Source organism: Sylvia atricapilla, chromosome 1, assembly GCF_009819655.1.
Source record: "Sylvia atricapilla isolate bSylAtr1 chromosome 1, bSylAtr1.pri, whole genome shotgun sequence".
NCBI lineage: Eukaryota > Metazoa > Chordata > Aves > Passeriformes > Sylviidae > Sylvia > Sylvia atricapilla.
In genome coordinates, this window is record NC_089140.1 from 103,601,573 (window position 1) to 103,622,805 (window position 21,233).

Sequence of the window (21,233 nt, forward strand, 5' to 3'; positions counted from 1 at the left end):
ATCCTGATCAAGAATTAGTCTTTTGAAACCCAGAATCCAATACCTTTTCTGCAGTTGTAATATGCTACAAGAAAATATGATCTCACAGTTCCCAAACCCTTGCCAGGTAACAATGATTCAGCACAAGCAGAGCAAAGCATTTCTTTGCTCCCCTGAACAGGGACATGCTCTCAGGTAAATTCACACTAAAGCTTGGTACTGGAAGAGGCTGCTCCTAAAGCCACCACATTGGCAAGACACAGATATGTGGCAGTGGTTGTGGAGAAACTCACATCAGGAATCAGGTAAGTTAACATCACACATGTATATAGCAGGAACAGACACTACAGGAATGGCTTTTGGCCCAAAGCCAACTGCCTTGCTGAGGGTGTTTGGAAAGGAAATGACAAGTTTCTACAGCTGCAAGAGTCGGCACTGACGCACAATTTGCTGTACCCTCCCTCCTCCAGCTGAGGATAAAACCTCTGCAAGGGAGTTGGGAGCTGTGCTATGCCTCAGAATATGGCTAGGCACTGCTGCCATCTGTCATGCAAGTATGACTTCTTCAGAGTTCAAAGGCAAAGTTGCAAAAGACTTGTTATTCCTCATGGTGTTCTGAGGACTTATATAGTGTCACCTACCTGGGCAGTGGGAAGTGTTTACCTGTCTCCTGTGTCAGCTGAGCTCAGGGAGCAGGATTACAACACTTGAATGCTCAGAAATGCTTTCTGGCTCCTCATATCTCCTCATCTGATCTCCAGGACACCTCACCACTGTTAAAACAAAACACCACCAAGCCACCAAACCACCAACCAGCTCCGAACCATCTGAGGTGTGAGGCCAGAAGCAATTCTCCTTTCCCCCTGCTATTGCAGCCTGCCATTTCATAAATGATATTTGCTTTTATGAGGCCTTACCTCATTTGGGGTCAGGGGGAGGCTTAGAGTCAGGGGTTTCACCTGAGTCAGGTTATACCTGCCAACAAAAAGGTGGACATGCAAGGACAGCCTCACACTACCACCTCCATCACTGCAGCGTTCATCAGAGCCCTTCTTGAGGAGCCGGAGGCTGAGATTTTCCCGCACGGAGAAGCTCGTACCTTGTCACTGCCGCACGCCCAGCGCCTCGGGGCCGCCACCAGCGCTCCCGTCCGCGCTGTGCAAACACCCTGCGCCCTTTCTCCACACGGGGAATAACAGTGACACCCTCACTTCCCGCTCCCGGGAGACATGCTCTGGGCACCCAGCGGCAACTACAGACGCTGGCCCAAGGTCTGGTTAATGTTTCAGCGCTTTGAACCCACCACGGGTTGCACTTTGAGCCGTACGCAGCGCGTTATTGGCGGTCCTGGTGTTTAAAGTGTTTTTTCTACCAGCTTTGGTTGGGTGCCTGCTCCTTTTTTAAGAGGAGTCTGACACCAGAAATCTCATGTCCGTGTCAAAGTACCTGATCTCCAGCCACAGCGGTGAAAAAACAATTAGCGTTCTGTCATCAGCATAACCCAGATTTCCACAGACTTTGGAGGTTTTTGCACGTGAGAAGAGGCTGCGGCATCGCTGAGTGCCCTGTTAACAGCCAACAGGGCAAAGTTCTTGTTTCCTTTGTAGTGAAAAAGTTCAGGGCCGGATTTTGATTATCACAAGGAGTAGTAAAGTACATAAAGCAGAGATCGCGCATTGGGTAAGAATTATCACCGAGGTGAAAAAACCAAACAGAAACAGCAAAACAAACCCTGGCCCAGCTGATGCAGGCCTGCCCCACATTCTAGTGTGTGCAGCTCCTGAACCTGTGCGGGATATGCAGCTTAGGGAAAAGGCTGGGCTGTGCTCTGGATGCAGCACAACTTTCCCCAGCACAGCACAACACACGGCGTGCCTGCCAGGGGAGCCCTGCTAGGGCAACTGGGCAATGGGGGGCTCATCCTGCCCTTTGGTACCTTTCTTCAACATGCAAATTAAAGTCAATTGGGTGAAGTACCGAAGTCCAGTGTCATGCCACTTAGCTTACATCCAAAAAAAAAAAAAAAAAAAAAAAAAAAATCAGAGAAGGTATAAAAGGACTTCTATTTTTATTTTTATCAGGATCTGTTACCCTGAGCCATGGTTAAGATGTCAAGCATTCACGTTTTGAATGTGGTGTTCATGATGGATGCATTCCCACACTACACCCAGCCTGCGCCTTTACAAGGGTTTGACTATGCTTTTGCAAGTCTGGGAAAGAGGAAAATTCACATTTTACACAAAATTAAAGTCCTGCCTGGCAGCTCCCCATCTGCTGGCCATGTCCCTGTTGTGTTGTTGCTGCTGTCCTGCCTTGGTTGGGCTCTGGTGCAGGCTTACTTCCCCTCAAGTTTCCGAAAGAAATCCTTTTGTGCCTTACCATCAGATTGACCCACCCCACGCAAACGTCCCCAGCGGCAAAAGCCGTGGGGATTTAGAGGCGAAACACGAACACTGCACTCACAGTGGTGGCTTGGAGAAAAACGCAGACGAAGGACCGAGCTTGCAGACTGTGCCTGTGAATGCCACCAGCGCACGCAGGGGGAGATCTGAAAAAAGCTCTCCGCTCCAGACTTGCACAACTGGACGGTGAGCTGAGAGGGGTAGGAGCCGTGGGAACTGGCAGCGGGGTGACACAGGAGAGCGCCAGGACTGCCAAACTATTCAGCTGCAATCCAGAGACTGACAGTTGTGGCAAGAACCATCTTTCCCCCCCTCCCTGCAAAACATTCCCTCTCCTAGAGATTTGCATAACCCTGTGTACATTTCCTGCAGTCCTTGGGCAACGAATAGAGTTGTGGTTCAACAATTTACAGGATCAAAGGCAGATTATGATCCTATCGCTGGAACAGTTAAGTTTTTACATGTGGGCTTTTTAGATATCATTTCGCAAAGATCAAACTCCAGTGTATTCCAGAGAAGTAAATTTAGGCAAACCACAGAGCTGGGGAGCAGGCAGGATCACTTTTTTTTTTTTTCTTCTTATGTATAATCAGAAGGTTTTATTAGGGTTTTCTAAAAGCTCATAGCTCTCATTCTGTACCCAGTCAGTGCTGACTAACCACAGTTTGAGATCCCCAAGGTGGACCTCCTGGGCTGCCTTACAGCAGGGGATTTCCTAGGGCAGGAAGCCCGTCCTGCAGGGAGGGAGGCTCAGCCAGCGCTTCCTTCAGTGGCAGACAGGACTGAGGGTTTTACGAGCGCTTTGTGTGCCATTTCCCTGCTCTCTGTCCAGGCCCCTGGCAGCCGGAGAGGAAGATGCATGTAATGAGCCCCAGGTGGAGGCAGTAGCTCAAGATCTGCAATGGCAGCTCCCCCCACCCTAAAAGAAGGGACTGGCACCAGGAAGGCATCTGGGGACAGACCGCTTCAGCCCAGGCTGGATAGCAAATGCAGGTGAGGGCAGGGGTAAGGCAAGGACTAAAAGCAAACCTTCAGGGAAGTAGAGGATCTGAAGACAAACTCCCCCTAAGCTCAACAAGCCTTACAGAGCGGCTGGGTCATGCCACAGATGAGTCACTTCTGCCAGATGGGGAGAGTCTGGCCAACTCAGGCATCAGCTGATCCATGCAGCCCTCCTTGCTCTTCTGACCCTGTGGAAGGAAACTTGAGCTTCTGCATCACTGCATTTCAAAAGGAAAGGAAATTATTTTTTTTTTTTCACAGCGGAAATACCTGTTGCTTATCAGTGTAAATATGAGAGAAATTGACGCAGCCCCCCATACCTCCTTTCATGCCTGCTGCTTATTTAAACTCACACTGCCACATCAGAGAAGGCTCAGAGAGTGGTGCTGGCTGTTGGCATAATACCCAGCTGGGCTTCACATGCTGCCCTCCCCGAGACCAACAGCGCCCCATGATCACATGCAGGTGAAGGAGTAAGGTATTGCAGGACTGAGTGCAAACTCTCCCATGGGAATGCAGACCTGTATGTCTGCATTCCCACCACCTCCTCCTAGGGTCCAAAGAGATGGTAAGGGATGTCACTCTCCCTTCAGACGGTGACTGGGACATTTCCTCTGTGCCCCAGGTGCCATGGACACAGTAGCAGGGGTCAAGGTAGGTTTGGTAAGGGAAGGGAGGTGGAGGGACTGACTGTTTTACAACAGACAGTATTTACTTTGCAGATGCAAATCTATACACTAAACCGAGATATTTACAGGAGTTCTTTTCCACGTATCACCAGCTAAGGAAGAAAGATTTTTGAGGAGGTCTTTGGAGAGAGCTGGCAGCACATCACTGGAAATACCTTGGCTGAATGCAAGCCAGCTGAATTTAACACGAAGAATGAGTTACAGAAGTAACTGCCTAAGCAGTGTTTAATACAATAACCTGAACTAACCTTTTCGTTCATGTTGGCAGAGGAATGTCCGCTTCACACCTCACCAGGAGAAGGTTCATGGCAGCAGAGCCAGACTCTGAAAGCGTGCTGAAACCAGCAACGCCATTGACTCAAAACTAAAAATAATCCCTCCATTTTTGAAAATGCTCTGTGGATTTTATTAATAATTCCTTCTTTCTTTGCCTTACCCCTGTAACAATGCAAAAAGCAGAAGTTAGAAACTATCTACACAGAGAAAATGTGGTTTCACTCATGAACAGAAGCTGATCTGTTTTTATCAGAGCAAGATTTGCTGTTGTGGTTAGTGAAGTGGAGTAGCAGAGATCAGATGCCTTTCAAAACAGTATGAAACTAGTCAAAATATCTCTAACCTAGTTAAATGGACTATGCATGATACTGTGTAAGCACTCTCAAGTCAAACAGAGAGAGAAATGATAGAGGGAGAGTTCAAACAAGGAATGAGACTAAAAGTGCAAAAGAAAACAAAATAAAACATTGGACACAAGGTCAAGCAATCAGAACATTGCAGGCTAGAAAAGGAAGTGAAATTACAGGCTCTGGCAAAACAGCTGAATGCTTACTCAGGAAAATTACAAAACTGTTGAGATCCTTGCTATCAGTTATGTATCTTCTATCCAGAACAATTTCCAAGACAGGCTATATGAATTCATAAAAGCAAGCTCAGGGACATCACATTCTTCTCACATCGGTCAAGTGATTTTGCTTATTTTTTTATATAAATACCAGGAGCAATATATATACGGTATCCTTACTAGGATATATGTAGGGTATAGATATATATAAACCCACACAAAATTGCATCTTGGTAAAATCTATAAGCTGATGGCAAATTATGATCAAGACTATCTTCTCCATCAACAGCTTCTACAGGAAAGGCTTCTAAAGGCCAAAAGCCCCCAGCTAAACACTAAAATTTATTTGCCAATAAACAACAACAACAAAAAAAACCCCAATTTTGCTCCTGCAAAAGAGCTAGAACACCAGGGGAAAAAGCTGAGATAGGGAAGAACACTTGGTTTATGCTGAAACTAGATAGGACACATCAGTTAAAGAAACCAAATTGTTTATCCCTAATGGAAGCCGCTCAGGCCCTAACTGTTTGGTTTTGGGGGGGGGAAGTGGTATGGAGTGTGTAACACATGATTTCCCAAAGAGCTATCAGGCTGTAGGGACTTCAGAGGCAGGATCGAACATTCTCTGTACATACACTTATAGAATAGCATATTAATAAATCTACAGGCCTCACAGTTTGGAATGATTTCTGTAATACTACATATAAAAGTGAATATTCCCAAAAAGAAGGCGAGTCCTACCAACTTGTGAAATACCACTGATGGAGGAACTCCAGGGCATTATTTCCCCAGCAGTGTGGCAACACTGCAGAGATAGAAAGACTCTGAGAAGCCAGGCAAATATAGATATATCTACTGCAAAACCCACAGCTCTGGGACCGATCCACTCTCGCCATAGCCAGGTCAATCCTCTTCATTATCAGCTAAATGATGTGATAAAAGGCTCATAACAAAAACCACATGCAGGGTTTAAATATGCCAGGACAAGGGTTCTTCTCTCTAAGAGGGTCGTGTTGTTACACACCTAGAGATAGGGCTTGGTGCCCAGGGCAGGCACTGCCTAGACTGCAATTAGAGGAAGCAGCCACAGCCCTGGTCTGTGGTCCCAGGGAAGCTGTCCAAGAATAAACAGGGTTAGATGGTTGTCAGCTGCACTCATTCAACTCACAGTCTGCCACCTGTGCCCCCTCTCCTCCCCCCAGTTAAGTCACTAATTCAAAGCACTCCTACCTCTGTGCATTTTTACGGGTTTATTGCACATTGTGTAAGCAGCTGAAAGATCAACACCTTGTTTGTCAGTAGAAACACATGGAATTTGGCAAAAACCCTGCTACTCAGTGGAACAGGGATTAGCTGGGAGGCAGATGCGACTTATTCATGGCTGCATCAGCTTCAGGGACTGTGATTCATGTTGCACAATGAAGCAGCTCTGCAGAGCTACAAAGGGCTGTGAAGCCGACCTGTTGGTGAAAGCTACCCTGGTTTGCAAATCCGTGTAGCAGGACTTGAGATTCCTTCCAGCTGTAGTCCCAGACCTGACACCTCAGCTTCGGATAGAAAGAGGAGTTTAAAGGCAAATAAAACCAGTTTCAAAGGGAAAGGGGAGCAAAATGGCTTTGAGCTGTCAGCAGGAGTGCATGCAAAATATAGATGGAGAAAGCAGCTTGAGTTTTTACTTCGTAGCATAGCTAGCACCGGTTTACATGATTTTCTGTGCGAGCAGAACTCCAGGCACTCATTGTCGTGACAGGGACTGGAATAGACACTGAACCGCATACAGCACACATGGGTACAATTATCATGTCTGGAACAGCAACAGCTCTAAGTGACATTTTGCTAGAGTGAGTGGCTAATCTAATCTCTTCTCCTTCAGTCTGAACGCTGGAACCCATGGGAGAAGAGCCTGCTGAACCAGCGAAACAGGATAGAGATGTAATAACTCTGGCAGTTGGTGAACAGGAGACTTAAAACAAGCAATGTCCTGAAAAGTGAACACGAGCTGTATTTGTGCCAGTAATCCCTACAGGGAAAAAGCCAGGCGAGAAGTTGACAATTGCAAGATGCCAAGTGGAGAAAGAAAAAAAAAAAAAAAAAAAAAAGGAACTAAGTGACTTTTAGAGAGAATATAAAGCACTCCAAGGGTTACCAAAAAACCCTGCACGAATGCTTGAAGAAAGATGGCAAATGACAAGGGACTTTGACAGGCAGGACACAGTTAACTGCAAGTGCCCTAAATACCGTAGGTGTAAAAGTGACACTGAACAGGGTCACGGTGCACCTGGACTCCCCAGCTGCACTGCACCTTCTGTGGGCTGGGCTTCCCACTGCAGCCGTACCTCATCTCCGGGGGGAAAACCGATTCCCCACCGCACACCGTCTCTCTCCCTGCTTACTGCTGACTCTCTCCGGCTTCCCCTTTGGCAGCGAGCGGTGGCACGGCCCCGCTGTGGCCGGGCAGCGGGACGGCGCTGCGGGCAGGGCCGGAGGGGCCCGGGAGGTGCCGCCAGCCCGGCTTGCGGCGCTCCTTGCCCCATTCCCTCCCCCATCCGCCAGCCCAGCTGTTCCAGCTCCAACGGTTTTACAGCCGCGCTCGCTGACCTCATGGCACAAGCTGGGAGACATGTGGGATACCACAGCCCCCCCTCCGGGCACAGACACCGCCCCCTCCCTGCACGCAGCCAGCGACGCCGGGATCGAGATTCCCTCCCTATTGTAATTATTTTTGCTCTGCGCAGGGATTTATCACATGCAGCTGCCACAACTTGTTTACAAGACACAAAAGCCATGAAAACAAGGTTGACGAAGTCTGCGTGTGAGCTGTTTTCCCTGGCATGAATTTGTCATACCTCCTAGCTGGCTGACGCCCTGGCCGGCCACACAGTCTCCAGTAACACACAGCAATGCCTTCCCTTCAGCTTCAGAGTAGCCGAAGTGTGTGTTGTTAGGCAGAGGCTGGGTTTTCACTAAACTGCTTTGGATTTAGGTTGTCTCATTGCCTTTTTTTTTTTTTTTCCCTTTTTTTTCTTTTCCATGGTAAAACAAGTTTCACAAATAAAACTCTCCGTTTGCCCTAGCAGGGATGTGTGACCAGCACGTGAAGCCTTTGGTTTGTTACTAGGACTCCTGCCCAGTTCAGGATCCTAGCTCCACCCAATGCCCTACATCTACCTACCTTTGATAACTTTAGATAAAGTTACTTCAGGCTTATGCTCAGAAAGAATAGGTTTAGGTAAACTTCAATAGCCAGCACCAAAACTATCAGTGCCAGATTACAGGAAAGCAGAAACTCCCTTTTGATACCTTTTAGTGGGTGCCCAATGTGAGTCATTTTCTGCTTCTAAGTTAAATAACACCTCAGGGTAGGGAAAAGCTTTTACATGGTGTGGTATCAGGTGCTACTCAGCCACAGCCATCTGACTTACAACTACAGCCGAACTTCTAGGTGTAACCTTAACACAAATAATGATTTAAGAAGTATATAACTGGCCTCAAGCAAAACTGGTCACCAGTGAAGTTCTCAGGGTTAAGTCAGTCAGGAAAATGGAAATGCAGTGCTCATCACACAAACAGGACTTCGGTGGTCATTTACACTAATACCACTTGGTGTGGCATAATAGTAAATGAAAACAGCAGAGACCACAGGCTTTTACTTTCAATGAAAACTGTTAACCTGAATGGCAACAGCTTTCTTCCTCATTTGATTTTCATTTTCAGTACTGCAGCTGCTATAGTGAAATTACAGAAATGGTAGGCTCAACCAGCAAAGTTTTTTTTTTTTTTCCTCTCTAAACTTGATGACATTCTTTATTACAAAGGGCAAAGTAATGAAGAGTAAAGACCTCTGAAAATGCCCTTTAATGATCTGAGTGCCCCACTTTTTCTTTATCCCACAGCACACCAGCAAACTGCTTTGAAAAAAGGAAACAAAAGGGGAAAACGTCGAGCAATTCAAATCAAACAATGCAAACATTTGTGAGGCTGTTTTTCTTTCATTAGTGCTTGAAGCATGGGTCTAAGAAGTGATGCAATAAAGTTCCTTCCTGCAAGAACAGGAAAGGACAATGCATCTTCCAAACCTTTATCAAAGGTCCATACTCCACTTTGGGTATGGAGCACCCCCTTAAGATAAATCACCTATTCCACAAAACCATGTCTATTAACCAACTCTTCCCTCAACATGAACCTCACAGTTACAAAAAAGTACACTTCCATTTTACAATTAGTCATAAAAAAAACCCCCAACCAAACAATACCTACATAGGTATCCCAGGAAAAATAGCTCAGAAGTATCAAGTACAGTGTATCCAAAGAGACACTACACAAGGCTCTTCTGTACTCACCTGCAATTCCTTGAAGACAGAGTATACCATAGCCATCTCTATGTTCAAAATTATTTTCCAGCTTTATTTCCAAATTATTAAAAAAAAAAATCTGTATTTATACAGGATATTAGGATGACTATGTTACCAAAGCTGATGCAGTCATAAGTAAGCCAGTGTTTACTGTTTGCCATTTTGATTTTAAACATGAAGGTTCAAGAAAGGCACAAGTTCAGAAGAATTACAAAGAGTACTCCAGATTATGTCTGACATTAGAAAATTATAAAAGCCACAGCAAAACAGAATAGTGGTCAGAATATTGTAATCTTCTTTCCACTCATAGTGATATACTTAAATTCACCAACCCTCCTGCTCCTCGAAGCCCTGCCCCAACCTCCCAAACAGACAACTGGTTTGTTTTTAAAGATTAGCCAGAACCAATTTTTTACCCTGGAGGTCTCTTATTTCACTGTTGTTGGAAGGATAAGGGTGGGTGACTGACAATTCAAGTTGAAACTTGAGCTGCAAGTCTTCATGTTTTTCAGTAATAAGTCATTTTGATAGCAAAGTCCTTTTCTGAAAGGTAACTTAGATTCTGTTGGCAAAAAAATACACCCCCAATACAACAGGGATCTCTTCTAAATCTTAGCCAACCACCTGTTAAAGTATCTCACAAAGACCTGGCTCCCAGAACTCAGATTTCAATGCAATACAGCCTACTTTATTTCAGTCTACTAGAATTACCGAGTAAAAACCTCGTCATTGCTAGTCCAAGTAAGGGTAGAAGCCCTTGCCCTCCCCTATCAAAATTTGTCACCAGTCATGTCTAGGAGCGGCATCACAAAGATCTACAAAGAACACTTGTCCCAGCCCCTCTTCTGGCCTCTTCCTTTTTACCTTCAGATCTTCCCCATAGGCCATCACATTTCCCAGCCCTAAAATATTTCAAAGAGCCAAAAGTTGCAGGGTCCAAGGTTTCCCCTCTGAAATTTACTCAGAATTGCCCACATAACTTCCTTTGGCCCCTTAAAAAACTTTAATATAACAGAACACAATCAGGTACTTCTGTCTCACTTTTCAGCATTCTTTTAAACATCTGGTTAACAACAAACTGCTAGCATGGCTCTCTAAACCAAACAAAGTCAGTGTGAGCTCGAAAATATTTCTCACTCCCCTTTATTTCAAGGGTAATTCATGTTTTCTGCAAAGCTTGTATTCAACAAAATACTCTGGATGCATCACTTTTAAAGAAAATATTTTATTATATTATGGGAAAAAAAGCATGATCATCCAAAGTTTGTATTGTTAAAAAAATTGAAAATTTAGACAGCGTGTTGGTATATTCCGTTCCACATGGGAATGATAAGAAGACTCTATATCATTACTAGATATTGCACAGTCTGAAAGAAACAAAACAAATCACATGATCTTGGGAAACATATCTCACATTATGAAAAATCTACAAAGAAAACATTAAAAAAAAAAAAAAATCCCAACAAAACACACAATCCTTTCTTTCTACAGTAGCTTTAAGTTTATAATTCTTGGAATGACCGTATTCCACTGAAGACCATCTCAGTGACAGGAAGCTTCATTTCAGCAATCCTCTTGTGCAAATAAGATTAATAAAAAAAATAATAATAATGCAGTGAAGTCTTTTGATATCGTGTGGGTGGCAGAACCACACAGCTGTTAAATCCCTGCCTGGTAAAACAAAACGGGGAGGGAGAAGGAAGGGGATTTAGGCCATAAGTTTCGCCTGCAACTCCATCTCTGCTGCCCTTTTGAGTGCCACATCCACCAGAAGCTGAAATCCACTAAAGTCCTGGTTAAGGTCTGGTGGTGTTGGAGGAGGAGTGTTAAAGAGCCCACTCTGTGTGTTTGCACCAGGTCCCAGTTTGGATGCGTCCTCATGGCAGGAGAGGGGGTTCTCTGTGAAGCCGCCGGCCGGGGGCTGCTGCAGGTCCGTGGTCTGGCCTACATCAGCCGGCTGGCAAAAGTGGAAGGGGGCATCTTTCAACGCAGTCACAGTCGTGTGGCAAATCACGGACGGCCGAGCCAGGACCGAGCCCGGGGAAGCTGGCTTGGAAGAGGACACAGTCTTGCCGAGCGGTGCGGCAGCGGGAAGGAAGGCAGTCTCCTCCAGCAGGGGAATGTAGTTCTTTGTGCTGATGGCAGACTCCACCAGGCCGCCCTCGGGAAGCTTGGTCCCTCGCCGCGAGATAGTGAACTGATTTGGGTCTTTGCCATCCTTCCTCAGCATGTCAGGTAACAGCCTGCGGCGTGCATTGATAAACCAGTTGCAGACCTGGGAATATAATGACATCTTAATTTCTGCCTTCATTCACCCCCAGCTATGTGCCACTAGAGCGGATGGTTAGATTAATGAATGCCTCCGAGCAGTTTCCTTCACTGCACAACAAAATAAGAGACCTACTGACAAGTTCTGACACGCCTGGCAAAGGCCCTTCCCTTGTCCCGGTGCTCTAGCACCCACTCCCTGCTCCTGTTACAGAAAGCCCCGGGACAGCTGAAGTCCAAACTAGGGGTTTAGCTTTTAACTCTGTGCACATACATTAACCTATTGGCTATTGTTCCCTAGCTTAGGTTAATTAACAACAGGAAAACTTTTTCTCTCTGAAGAGAGCCACTCCTCCCACAAATAGTTACTGATTTTCCTTGTTCAACTGACTGTGTCGACAGACATAACATGAATTACCTCATTTAAGTTTGTCTTTGTTTAAATATCAACCAGTTTCCTGGGCAATACAGGATAGTTTATAGTTTAACGTCTTTTTTCTCTTTACTACATAAAGGAAGTCTTCTTTATGGTGTTGCATTAAGAAAATTTTACTCCATAGCCAATTATGAAATTTGCACTAATGAATTAATACGGGAAAAATAAGGCCCAGGACTCATCAGGAGTGCTCTCTATCTAGCAGCTCCCAAAACCAAGCCCTGGTTTACCCAAGTTCTCAGGCAGCCACTTTCCCACAACATGGGATGCAGCAATGGGCAAAAGCTATTCCACCAAAGATGATCACAGAAGAGAAGAATGATGCGTCCAAGGGACCTCACAGAAGCCAGGGGCATCCCAGGACGAGAATCCGTAATAATTACACAAATGCTTCACCATACCTGTACTAACACCCTTGAGTAGCTCTATCCTTTTTGAGTTGTTCCACTGATTTTAATGGCAGTGATCATACACATAATTATATATGTCCATGTTCTACTGGAATGAGCCTCAAGTTGCCATTTTAGAAGTGAAAAGTTACATGTTAAGCTGCACATCTATCACCATAAAACCTCTGTTGACAAACAAATACCTTCTTCTCACAATAAATTACCTTGTGCAGACAGTTAATGTCTTTTGGGGCACGATTTTGCAAAAAATTAGCATGCACGCTCCAAATTCATGACTGTCTGTTCTCCCAGAAAAATATTTGTACAATACAATAAACAAAAGACCATTGTAACAAATAATCAGTCTCTATCTCTCCTTATGAGTGCCATCAGCAGGAGAGTAGCAATAAAAAAGGAAATCTCACACGCAGTGTAAACATTTGTATCCATGACTAGACCACAGGTGAATTTAAGCAGAGAACAGCTCCTTTAGAAGGGAGAAGTACTTTTTCAAATACCTGTAGTGTGGAAAGGTGTGTTTGTCGGGATAACAGTGCTTTTTCTTGCTCTGAAGGATAAGCATTGTATCGGTGCTCATAGAGCCAGTCCCGAAGAATCTGCACAGATTCCTTGGGCAGGTTGCCACGTCGCCGCCGTTTGCCTGAGCCAGCCGATGAGGAAAGATCCAGTGGGACATCCATAGTGTCATCATCCTCCGTTTCACTGCCTGATATTGCAACTACACCTGCAATTGTAAGACAAGAACAATCAGCCTCCTAGATCCGTTAACTAGTTGGCTCCAGCACTGCATGGCACAGACATTTTATGTCACATTAACTTGTCTCTGCTGTTACAGCCCCTTGTATGGGAGGGTTCATCCTGCAGCGTTAACTTGTCATGCTGTAGCTTTTCTCTCAGCTGAACAAAAAGTAGCACAAATGATCCCTTCCTAAAGGAATCCTTCTCTGCAAACCTTCATTTTCTTGTTCCCCTGGCAACCTTTTATCTGCTGCACGTTATCAGATAGCTCCTATCTAATGAGAATATTGTCCAAGTTTGCTTGCTATGGTATGCACCCAGCGCTTTTTTTCAAGGATAACTATCCGGTGGCTGGGCAAAAGGTCAACAAGCAAGAACTTAAAACACCCCCAACTCAAGCAAGAGGTTATTTAATTATTTCTTAACATCCTGATGCTTCCCTCCTGGGAGGGATAGGTTGTAGATTTTATAAATGAATAATTATATCTATTCAGAAAAATTACTGGAAGAAGGAAAAAAAGAAAAGGAAGAACTGTGTTTGTCACCACCCCTAAGGAGATTTTCACTTACGAAGAAAAAAAAATGCAGAAGAAAAGAAGAACCAGGTGCCTAAGAGTTACCAGTTTATCAGGAAATGGACTCTCATTTAATTGCATTCTGTATCAAAGAACCACGATCGTTCAAATGTTCCAGTTTTAATCCTGACTGTTTTTCCAACTTTGTGGTTTTCATGTCATATTTTTTTATCCCTGGAAACGGGCTATGCTTACTATAAGGGCTCCAAATTTACAAGTTAACTGCATACCTTCTCCCTCCAACACAAAGGAAGGAACAGATTTCAAAACCTGATTATCCCTTTATATATGTACACCACATTTCTAGTAACATGAAGTAACATGAAGCTGTGGAATGTAAATCAAACAAATGAGCAAGTATTCAATAGTTAGGAAGGCTACAACTCTACTTCTTCGGTAGGATACCCTAGTCACTAATTCTCCAAAACACAAAGAAAACCATACTTTAGACTCGTCAGAAATTTCAGGAATGTTACAAACTATATACAAGTCCAAATAAGATACTACCCATGTTCGACTAGTACAAATCAATATTAACTTCAAGTGAACTCACACTGGTTTTCAGAAGCAGTTTTAGAAACTTTAGAAGGAAAACAAGCCCTTAATTTTTTTTGTCTCTGAACTTAGATTGGGGGAAGTGAAGGGGTGGAAAGGAAGAAACTTGCTCACTTGTAACACCAAAACTAAAAACCTTAATAGTAAAGCCAACTAAATGTCAAAAGCAAAATTTTCTGTGGGCAACCATCCATAATTTAAAAATTCTATTTAAGGAAATAAAGTAAGTACTAAACAATAAGAAGTGTACCCTTGTGTAGTTTAGTATTTTCATATAGGAAGTGTGAAAATATTAAGCTATATACTGTAAGTAAAGGCACAGAAGGAAGTAATGCCCTTTAAAAAAAACAAAAAGCCAACCAACCAGACACCAAAGCTCCTACCACCACACAAAGAAAGGGAGAAGGTATGCATGTGCAAGTTTTCCTTAACACTTGGCAGGAGGATAGGGAGAGAAACAGAGAAGGACCTTTCCTCACACTTCCAAACTTCAGCCAAAGCTGACACGGTCAATTATTCTTTCCTTCCCCTATTTATGATAGCTCCAATATCCCTAAATTTAGTTTAGGTTGTCCAATTTGAAATGCACAGTTTTGATATGCAAGCATTCCCAACAGGATGATCAATCTGCAATCTGTCTGGCATAGTTACTTCAGTCACTTACTTGGTATTGTTTTCATTCTCCCAAATGCTGATTTATGTAACCGACAAGCACCAAAGTGACATACCAAATTTTTCATCTGATGATTAGCTACATAAATTATCCAGCCATGGAACAGGAACAATAGGACAATATTTAAAATAACCAACACAAGATAAACTCCAATTTATGTAAACAGTTTCTTAATTCACCTAGAAAGTATGTCAAAAGTTTGCTTTACAATGATTCCAAGCAAACCACTTTGTCATAGCTTCATGGAAAGTGGTGTCATGCTTGCAACCTGACCTGAGAACATGCCTTGCACCATGGGCTCCTGGAGCCATGAGAAACACTTCTGGGAACAAAGATCCTGCAGAGACCACAGGATGGCTCTGCAAAGCAGCTCAGCCCTTTTAAATTGAATTTTAAAACTAGCTAGAACTAGCCCATGCTATTCAGACAATGTTTTGAAGTGTGCAGTTCTTGTTTGTCAGAAACCAGAACTGTTGCAGCACTTCACTGGGCTGGGTTTTTTGTTTGTTTTTAAATATAATGGGCAGTAAGGCAAGACCTTGGAAAAGAGGGAGAGGCAAACAGCAAGGGCTGGAAGCAAGAGGGAAGGAGAAACTACTATGAAAAAGTTAAGATATCTACTGGTTTGCAAGCAGTATTTACAGGGCATAACAAAAAGTACTCCAGATACACACCACTCAATCTGAGGTGACCATTCCAGGATTTAGTCAGACAACTAAAAGTCTCCATGGACACCTCTCTGAATTTCAGAAAACCGACCTAACAGCAAAACTGTTGCTTTTTCTTTAGCTGAAAAAAAAAAAAACAAAACAAACCAACCCAACTGCAAGCCAGCAGTATAAAAACGTTTCTCCCTTTTCAAACGAGATTTTTTGCTAAAGTAAAAGTTGCCATCTGACTAACCGTAACCTACCTAGCAAGAAATGAGTCACCAGCAGAGCCAGCCCTTTGACCCGCTGGCTCAGTGTGTCATATTAATTGACACAGTAAGTTAGTGACACAAAGCAGGTTTTGGTTAAGCAGGAAACCCAGTGAGTGTAGTACGACTTCTGCTCATTGAAATGAGCTCATTTAAATAGCTGATCAGCCTCTGAACTCGTGGCAGCTCTCTCCGGCGCAGTACAGGGCTAGCAGCAACAGGAAGTCATGGCTAGAAATCTCGCACTACCCCAGCTGATATTTTTTGCTCGTGCAGGAGCCACATTGTTGCTGTCAAGGCTCTGTTTTCATTAAAGCATTCCTGCTGATTACAACCCAGCTTTGTTTTTCCGTCTTGTTAGTAATCAGCCTATTCGCTGCTGGTTTCCTGTTTTAACAGGGCCCAGCTGAAAAGGCTCCTGGCCACGCTCCATGACTGGACCATTGGCTTACTGTTATTTACACCCAGAATAAAGGCCTGTGGACACGACGAGCAGCCCCAGATGACCTACTAATTTATTTTGTATTAAAAACAGGCTAGGGCCAGGCTATTTGATGTCTCCTCCTAAATACATTTAATCCTAACAAAAAAACACCCCGCTTTTATAGAACTAAAAGCAGCACAAGTTACTTTGCAGAGAGGTCTGAGAAACAACACAAAATCCCATTCCTTCACTTCCACAGTGCCACTTAAAAGACTAGGCTATGCTCTTAATGACCTAAGGACTACATGATCAGCATCCCTTCTTTATAAATTACTTTATCCTCCTGGCTTCCCAGCTGAAGTCATATACATGATTGAATGCACAGCTGAATTGTATCCCGGCCCAAAGACTTTACAGGTCCTCCCCGTAATCAGCTCAGGGAAGATTACACCTAAGATCTGGAGACTGGGCTCAACACCCAAACTGTTAGTTAACAGCTTGAAACAACTTGAGTAAAAGTACAGCGATGACTAAAGCTGATTTCAAAACAAACTACTGCCACTTAAAAAGGTATGCTGAAATACTTTGAGGGGGAGGACAAAGTGTTTAGAGAGGCTGAGACAAATAAAATGGAAGTTAAGCAAACGAAAAATTTAGGCTATGAGGAAAAAAAAAAAAGGCACCAAAAAAACACAACCATCCCATTGTGTCAAGGAAGAGCTCGACGGAGGAAGTGGCAGAAGCCAATTGTTATTCAAAAGAGGACAAAGTATACACAAGGAACAATCTCTGCCCTCCAGAGAAGGCATGGACAAAAATCACCTTAAAGTAAACCTCCCACCCCTTAGGGTTCTCTGAATTTCGTAAGTGAGATTTTTTTAAATAAGCACTGATAAACAGAACCAGTTCCTATCTAAGCCCCCGATCCTGTTGTAACCAAGTTCAGTAAGATTCTTCACATGTATAAACTTGAGCACATGCCTGTGCCTTTTCGAGACTGTGTTCTAAATCGGTAATTAACAAGCTAAGTATGTTCGTGTGATTGCTATCACGTTATTATTTGTAAATGAAACTACCCATAGAAGAGTCCTGAGGTTTAAATCCACAGTTCACTAGCTTAAAAAAAAGGCCACAAAAACAAACAAAAAAACCCTCAACAAAACTAATCAACAACAAAAAAACAGCATCACACACACACAAACCTAACTAAAATGTAATGCGAATTTAAAAATCAACAACAGAAATACATTAGTTTAAAAATATTCATAAGTAGCAAAAAACTACAAGGATACAGAAGGGAATTTCCACAGTAAAAAAAAAAAAAAAAAAAACAAAACAAAACAAAAAAAACACCTCTTTCCTCTGAATGAGTTTCATAATTGAGGAACCAGCCTATTTGTTTTCCTCACTACTTTACAGCTTGCACGCTCTTACTTCTAAAGCAACTAGACTTGGCTGTACTTTAATTATTTTTCCTCTAAACAGGACTTTTCTAAGAGTGCAAGCAAGAAATCTGCAACAAAGTCACTCTTTGAAACTTTTTGAATGAGCCTCAGATGCCAGGAGGTCACAAATAAGCACAAGCCCAACCTTTATTAAAACAAAGGCACCCTAGCCCTAACATCTTTTTAAAAGTTTCCGCCTTTGTCTCCTCACCTTTTAATTTGTGCCACGCAAACCCCAGGCCCATGGCCCCTCTCAAAAGTTCTCCCTCCCGCCTGTCACCTTTCATTGTTTCCATTGTTTCAGCCCTGGATTTGCAATCTTCAAAGCAGAGCTTACACACACACACACACACACTCTTACACACAAAGCCCTACACATGCATACCTAGAAACTACGTCAGCGTTTTCCACACGCATTTATTTCGGGGGTGGCAAGAACAACAGTTGAAAGTGCAGGGAGTTTGGTATTTCACCAACCAGCAGCTGCCCTCGGGGAGAGAAGTCTGAACAATGGAAGCAACAGCAGACAGGAAACCAGCTCACCACTGCTGTGCAAATAGGGAGCATAGGAATGTCCTAAAAATAACTGGGCTAAATTAATTCAGCGAAACTATAAAAGAGGAGGGGGGAAACAAATCACCAAGTGCTTCCAATAGGGTGAAGAATCCCAACCTACCAAAGATGCCTGTAATATTTCAAAGCCAGCGCTGCCCCTGGGCACAGGGGGCCGAGGTGGGCGCGCAGCTCCGGCTGTGACCGGGACCAAGGCGCACTCCGCTCCCGCGGGACGCTGCGCTCCCCAACACCACCACCCTGCCTGCTCTTTAAACTTCGCCTTTGTGGCTCAGTTCCCTTTGTGCGCGCTCCTCTTAGCCGAGTGGCATGTCCAAAAAAAAAAAAAAAAAAAAACCAAAAAAAACTTCTGACGAGGGCTACAAACCATATTAGTACACACCATGTCTGCAGCAGCACAATGATTTCACGGACTACATATGCATTAATTGCTCCAAGGGTATTAACAATGAGAGAGGCTGCCTTACTACAGAGCCGCAGGAATGCATAGTAAGGGGAAAACAGCACAACTCCGGAGTAGTGAACATGCGCACTGCTCCCCTCTAACCCTCCACTTCGGAGCATTTAATGGTCTTTGAATGCAAAACACCCTTCAGCCACACGGCCGACTGGCAAATCGCAACTGAACAGACACTGCTTTGCTGTGAACTTCTTCCCAGCCAGCGCAGGAGCCTTAGACCCGAGAGCACGTTCCGCGTCTTTGTGGCCAAGCGCTAATTTAAAGGCACTTAAAGCACCACGAGCGCGATGAGTAACGATCCTCTAACTGTAAAGTTTGTTTGGAAGCGGACACAAAGAAAAGTCAAACAGCCTTATGGTTATGGGGGGGGGACCACGGGGGGTAACTCTTCCTCCTTGTGACCCTGCGTCAAAACTTTTGTGCTTTGTGTTTCGTCCCCCTGTTTTAAGGGATAAAAGGGGTAGAAAAAGGCTCCAACTTTCAGCAAAACAAGAGGGTTGAGGGCGCGGAGGGGTTTGAAGCCCCCCCCCACGCTGCCATGCCCGCGAACAAAGAGTTGCCGGACGGCCCCGCTTTCCTCGCCCCAAGTTGGGAAAACCACCCGCAACCTCGTCCCCCTCGCGGGGACGGTGGGGCTCGCTACGGAAAAGCGTAAAAAAGTGTTTTACGGGAGGGCAGGGGGAAGAGGCTCAACGGAGGGAGTGAGAACAAAAGTTGGCGGAGGACACGAGGCGAACGGCTGGACATGTTTTTGACAGGGAGCCAGCGGCGCAGAGAGGCGGCCGCCTCCAAACAACAGCCCCGCATGTTTTGTCTGGGAGCGGAGCATCCACTGCAATCTTCCACGGGGGTGCAGGGGGGGCACGGGGGACAAAAGGCCGAGAAGGCAAAGGGACTCCGGCTGGCTTAGCGACAGCCCCCCCTTCCCCTTTCCACCCCGGGGAGGGGCGCGGGGCACCCCGCTTTGTCCCGGCACCCCATCACAACTACCTTTTTTACTTTTCATCTTGATCGCGAGGACCGAGCCGATCGCCGGACACCTCACGCACCGACCCAAGTTTCTCTCCCTTCGCCGGACGCTGCTTCCCCCCTTTAAGCTCGGCGAGGAGGAGGAGGAGGAGAAGGTCGATGAAGAAAGAAGAAACACCGCCGCGGAGCCAGGCGCCCGGTCCGCGGCCGCGCTGCTGTCAGCGGGAGCCGCAGGGCTCTGCCTCCCCCGGGGGCTTTCTGGTGCGGCCGGGGTGGGCTTCCCTCCCCCCTTCCCTTTGTTCCCTTCTGCTGGCGATTGGCCCCGGCCTGTTAAAGTGAGGAAAGGCACGGGAGAGAAAGGTACACAGCGCCCGCCCTCCCCCACCTCCCCGCAGTGAGTACGGGAGAGTAACCGTGCGCTGCACTGGCACTCGCGGCGGCGGCTGCCTCCTCCTCCTCTCTCCTCCCTCCCCCTCCCGGGTGTTGAGGCTCTGTCAGACGGGAGGGGAGGGACCGGCCGGAACGGGGGGGTGTCCGCCTGTACCCGCTCGCTCATGCACACACAACAGCAGCGGCGGGGGGAGCTCTCCGTGCCTCCCGCTCCCTCGCCTTTCTTCCAGGCAGACGTTTGATCATTAAACTGGAAGGAGGAGAAGGAAGAGGCGGGGGTGGGGGGGGAGAGATTTTGACAGCTGCCCTTGACTAGCCTCCTCCTGTTGCTGCCGGACGAACCACCCACTCCTTCGCGTGAATAGAGGAGAAGAAAGGCGAGTGCGTACGGCAGGGGAAGGAAAGGAGCCCTCTAAAGACCGGCGACCCCCTCCCGACAGCCGAGCGGCCCCGGTCGGCGGGAGCTGCTCCCCCCATCCCCTGTGGGGCTGAAGGAGCCCCGCCTGGTCGGCGCTGGCCACACACACCCCCACCCACCCCCGCGGGGAGGGCGAGCCCCGTTTCTGCCGTTATTTTTACACCAGTTCGTAAAAGGTGGTTTTTCTTCTCCCCCCCTCCCCAGCTTGGTAGATTTTGCTGCGGCACATGATCGCAGCTGTAAAAGAGAGAAGTCTCACAGCTTGACTCATCCCTGTCGGGCGAGCACACTGCAGCAGCAACAGTTTCTTTTCCTCCGGGATGGGAAACGTGACACCCGCCAGCAGCTCGCTCCAGCTTCCCTGGCGAGGTGGAAGAGCTCTCCTCGGGCACAGGCGGCCTTGGCGGCGGGTCCCGGCGCCTCCCGCACAAAACCAGGTGAAAAAAAAAAAATTAAAAAATATATATTAAAAAAAAAAAAAAAATCAAAACTGCTGAAAGCCCAGCCGCGGTCCGAAGTGTCACTGGCGGAGGTTTCGGCGTGCTAAGAAGCGGCCTGGCCACAGATCAGGCGTGCGGGTGCGGCGTGCACTTATTCCACGGGAGCGTGTTTGTGTCACTCCCGCACCGGCACGTGCGGGGCTGTTCCCGGCCCGGCAGGCGCCTGAAACGGCTGATGAAATAATGGATTCCTACGGCAGAGCAGGGATCATTCC

General features: G+C 45.8%; 1 protein-coding gene across 2 annotated transcripts; it reads right to left on the reverse strand.

The window, feature by feature from the left end:
• Positions 1–9,335: 9,335 nt before the first annotated feature.
• TGIF1 (TGFB induced factor homeobox 1) lies at positions 9,336–20,930 on the reverse strand. 2 transcript variants are annotated; one of them, XM_066329390.1, is made up of 3 exons: positions 20,778–20,930; positions 12,877–13,103; positions 9,336–11,540 (listed from the first exon to the last, which is right to left on the reverse strand). In XM_066329390.1, exons 2-3 carry the CDS (start codon positions 13,057–13,059, stop codon positions 10,974–10,976), a joined length of 750 nt encoding a protein of 249 aa, XP_066185487.1. In that variant the 5' UTR covers positions 13,060–13,103; positions 20,778–20,930; the 3' UTR covers positions 9,336–10,973. The 2 variants fall into 2 exon arrangements, with proteins under 2 accessions (XP_066185487.1, XP_066185482.1); XM_066329385.1 differs by lacking the exon at positions 20,778–20,930 and adding an exon at positions 19,732–20,532.
• Between the last annotated feature and the right edge of the window lie 303 nt (positions 20,931–21,233).

Excerpts from the sequence above, each read along its gene's own strand:
- TGIF1 (XM_066329385.1), bottom strand. The coding sequence starts at position 20,266 with ATGAGCGAGCGGGTACAGGCGGACACCCCCCCGTTCCGGCCGGTCCCT. Across the intron at positions 13,104-19,731 it reads CAAGATGAAAAGTAAAAAAG|GTGTAGTTGCAATATCAGGC; the intron begins GTAGTTGTGATG and ends TTACAATTGCAG. Across the intron at positions 11,541-12,876 it reads CACACCTTTCCACACTACAG|GTCTGCAACTGGTTTATCAA; the intron begins GTATTTGAAAAA and ends TTATATTCCCAG.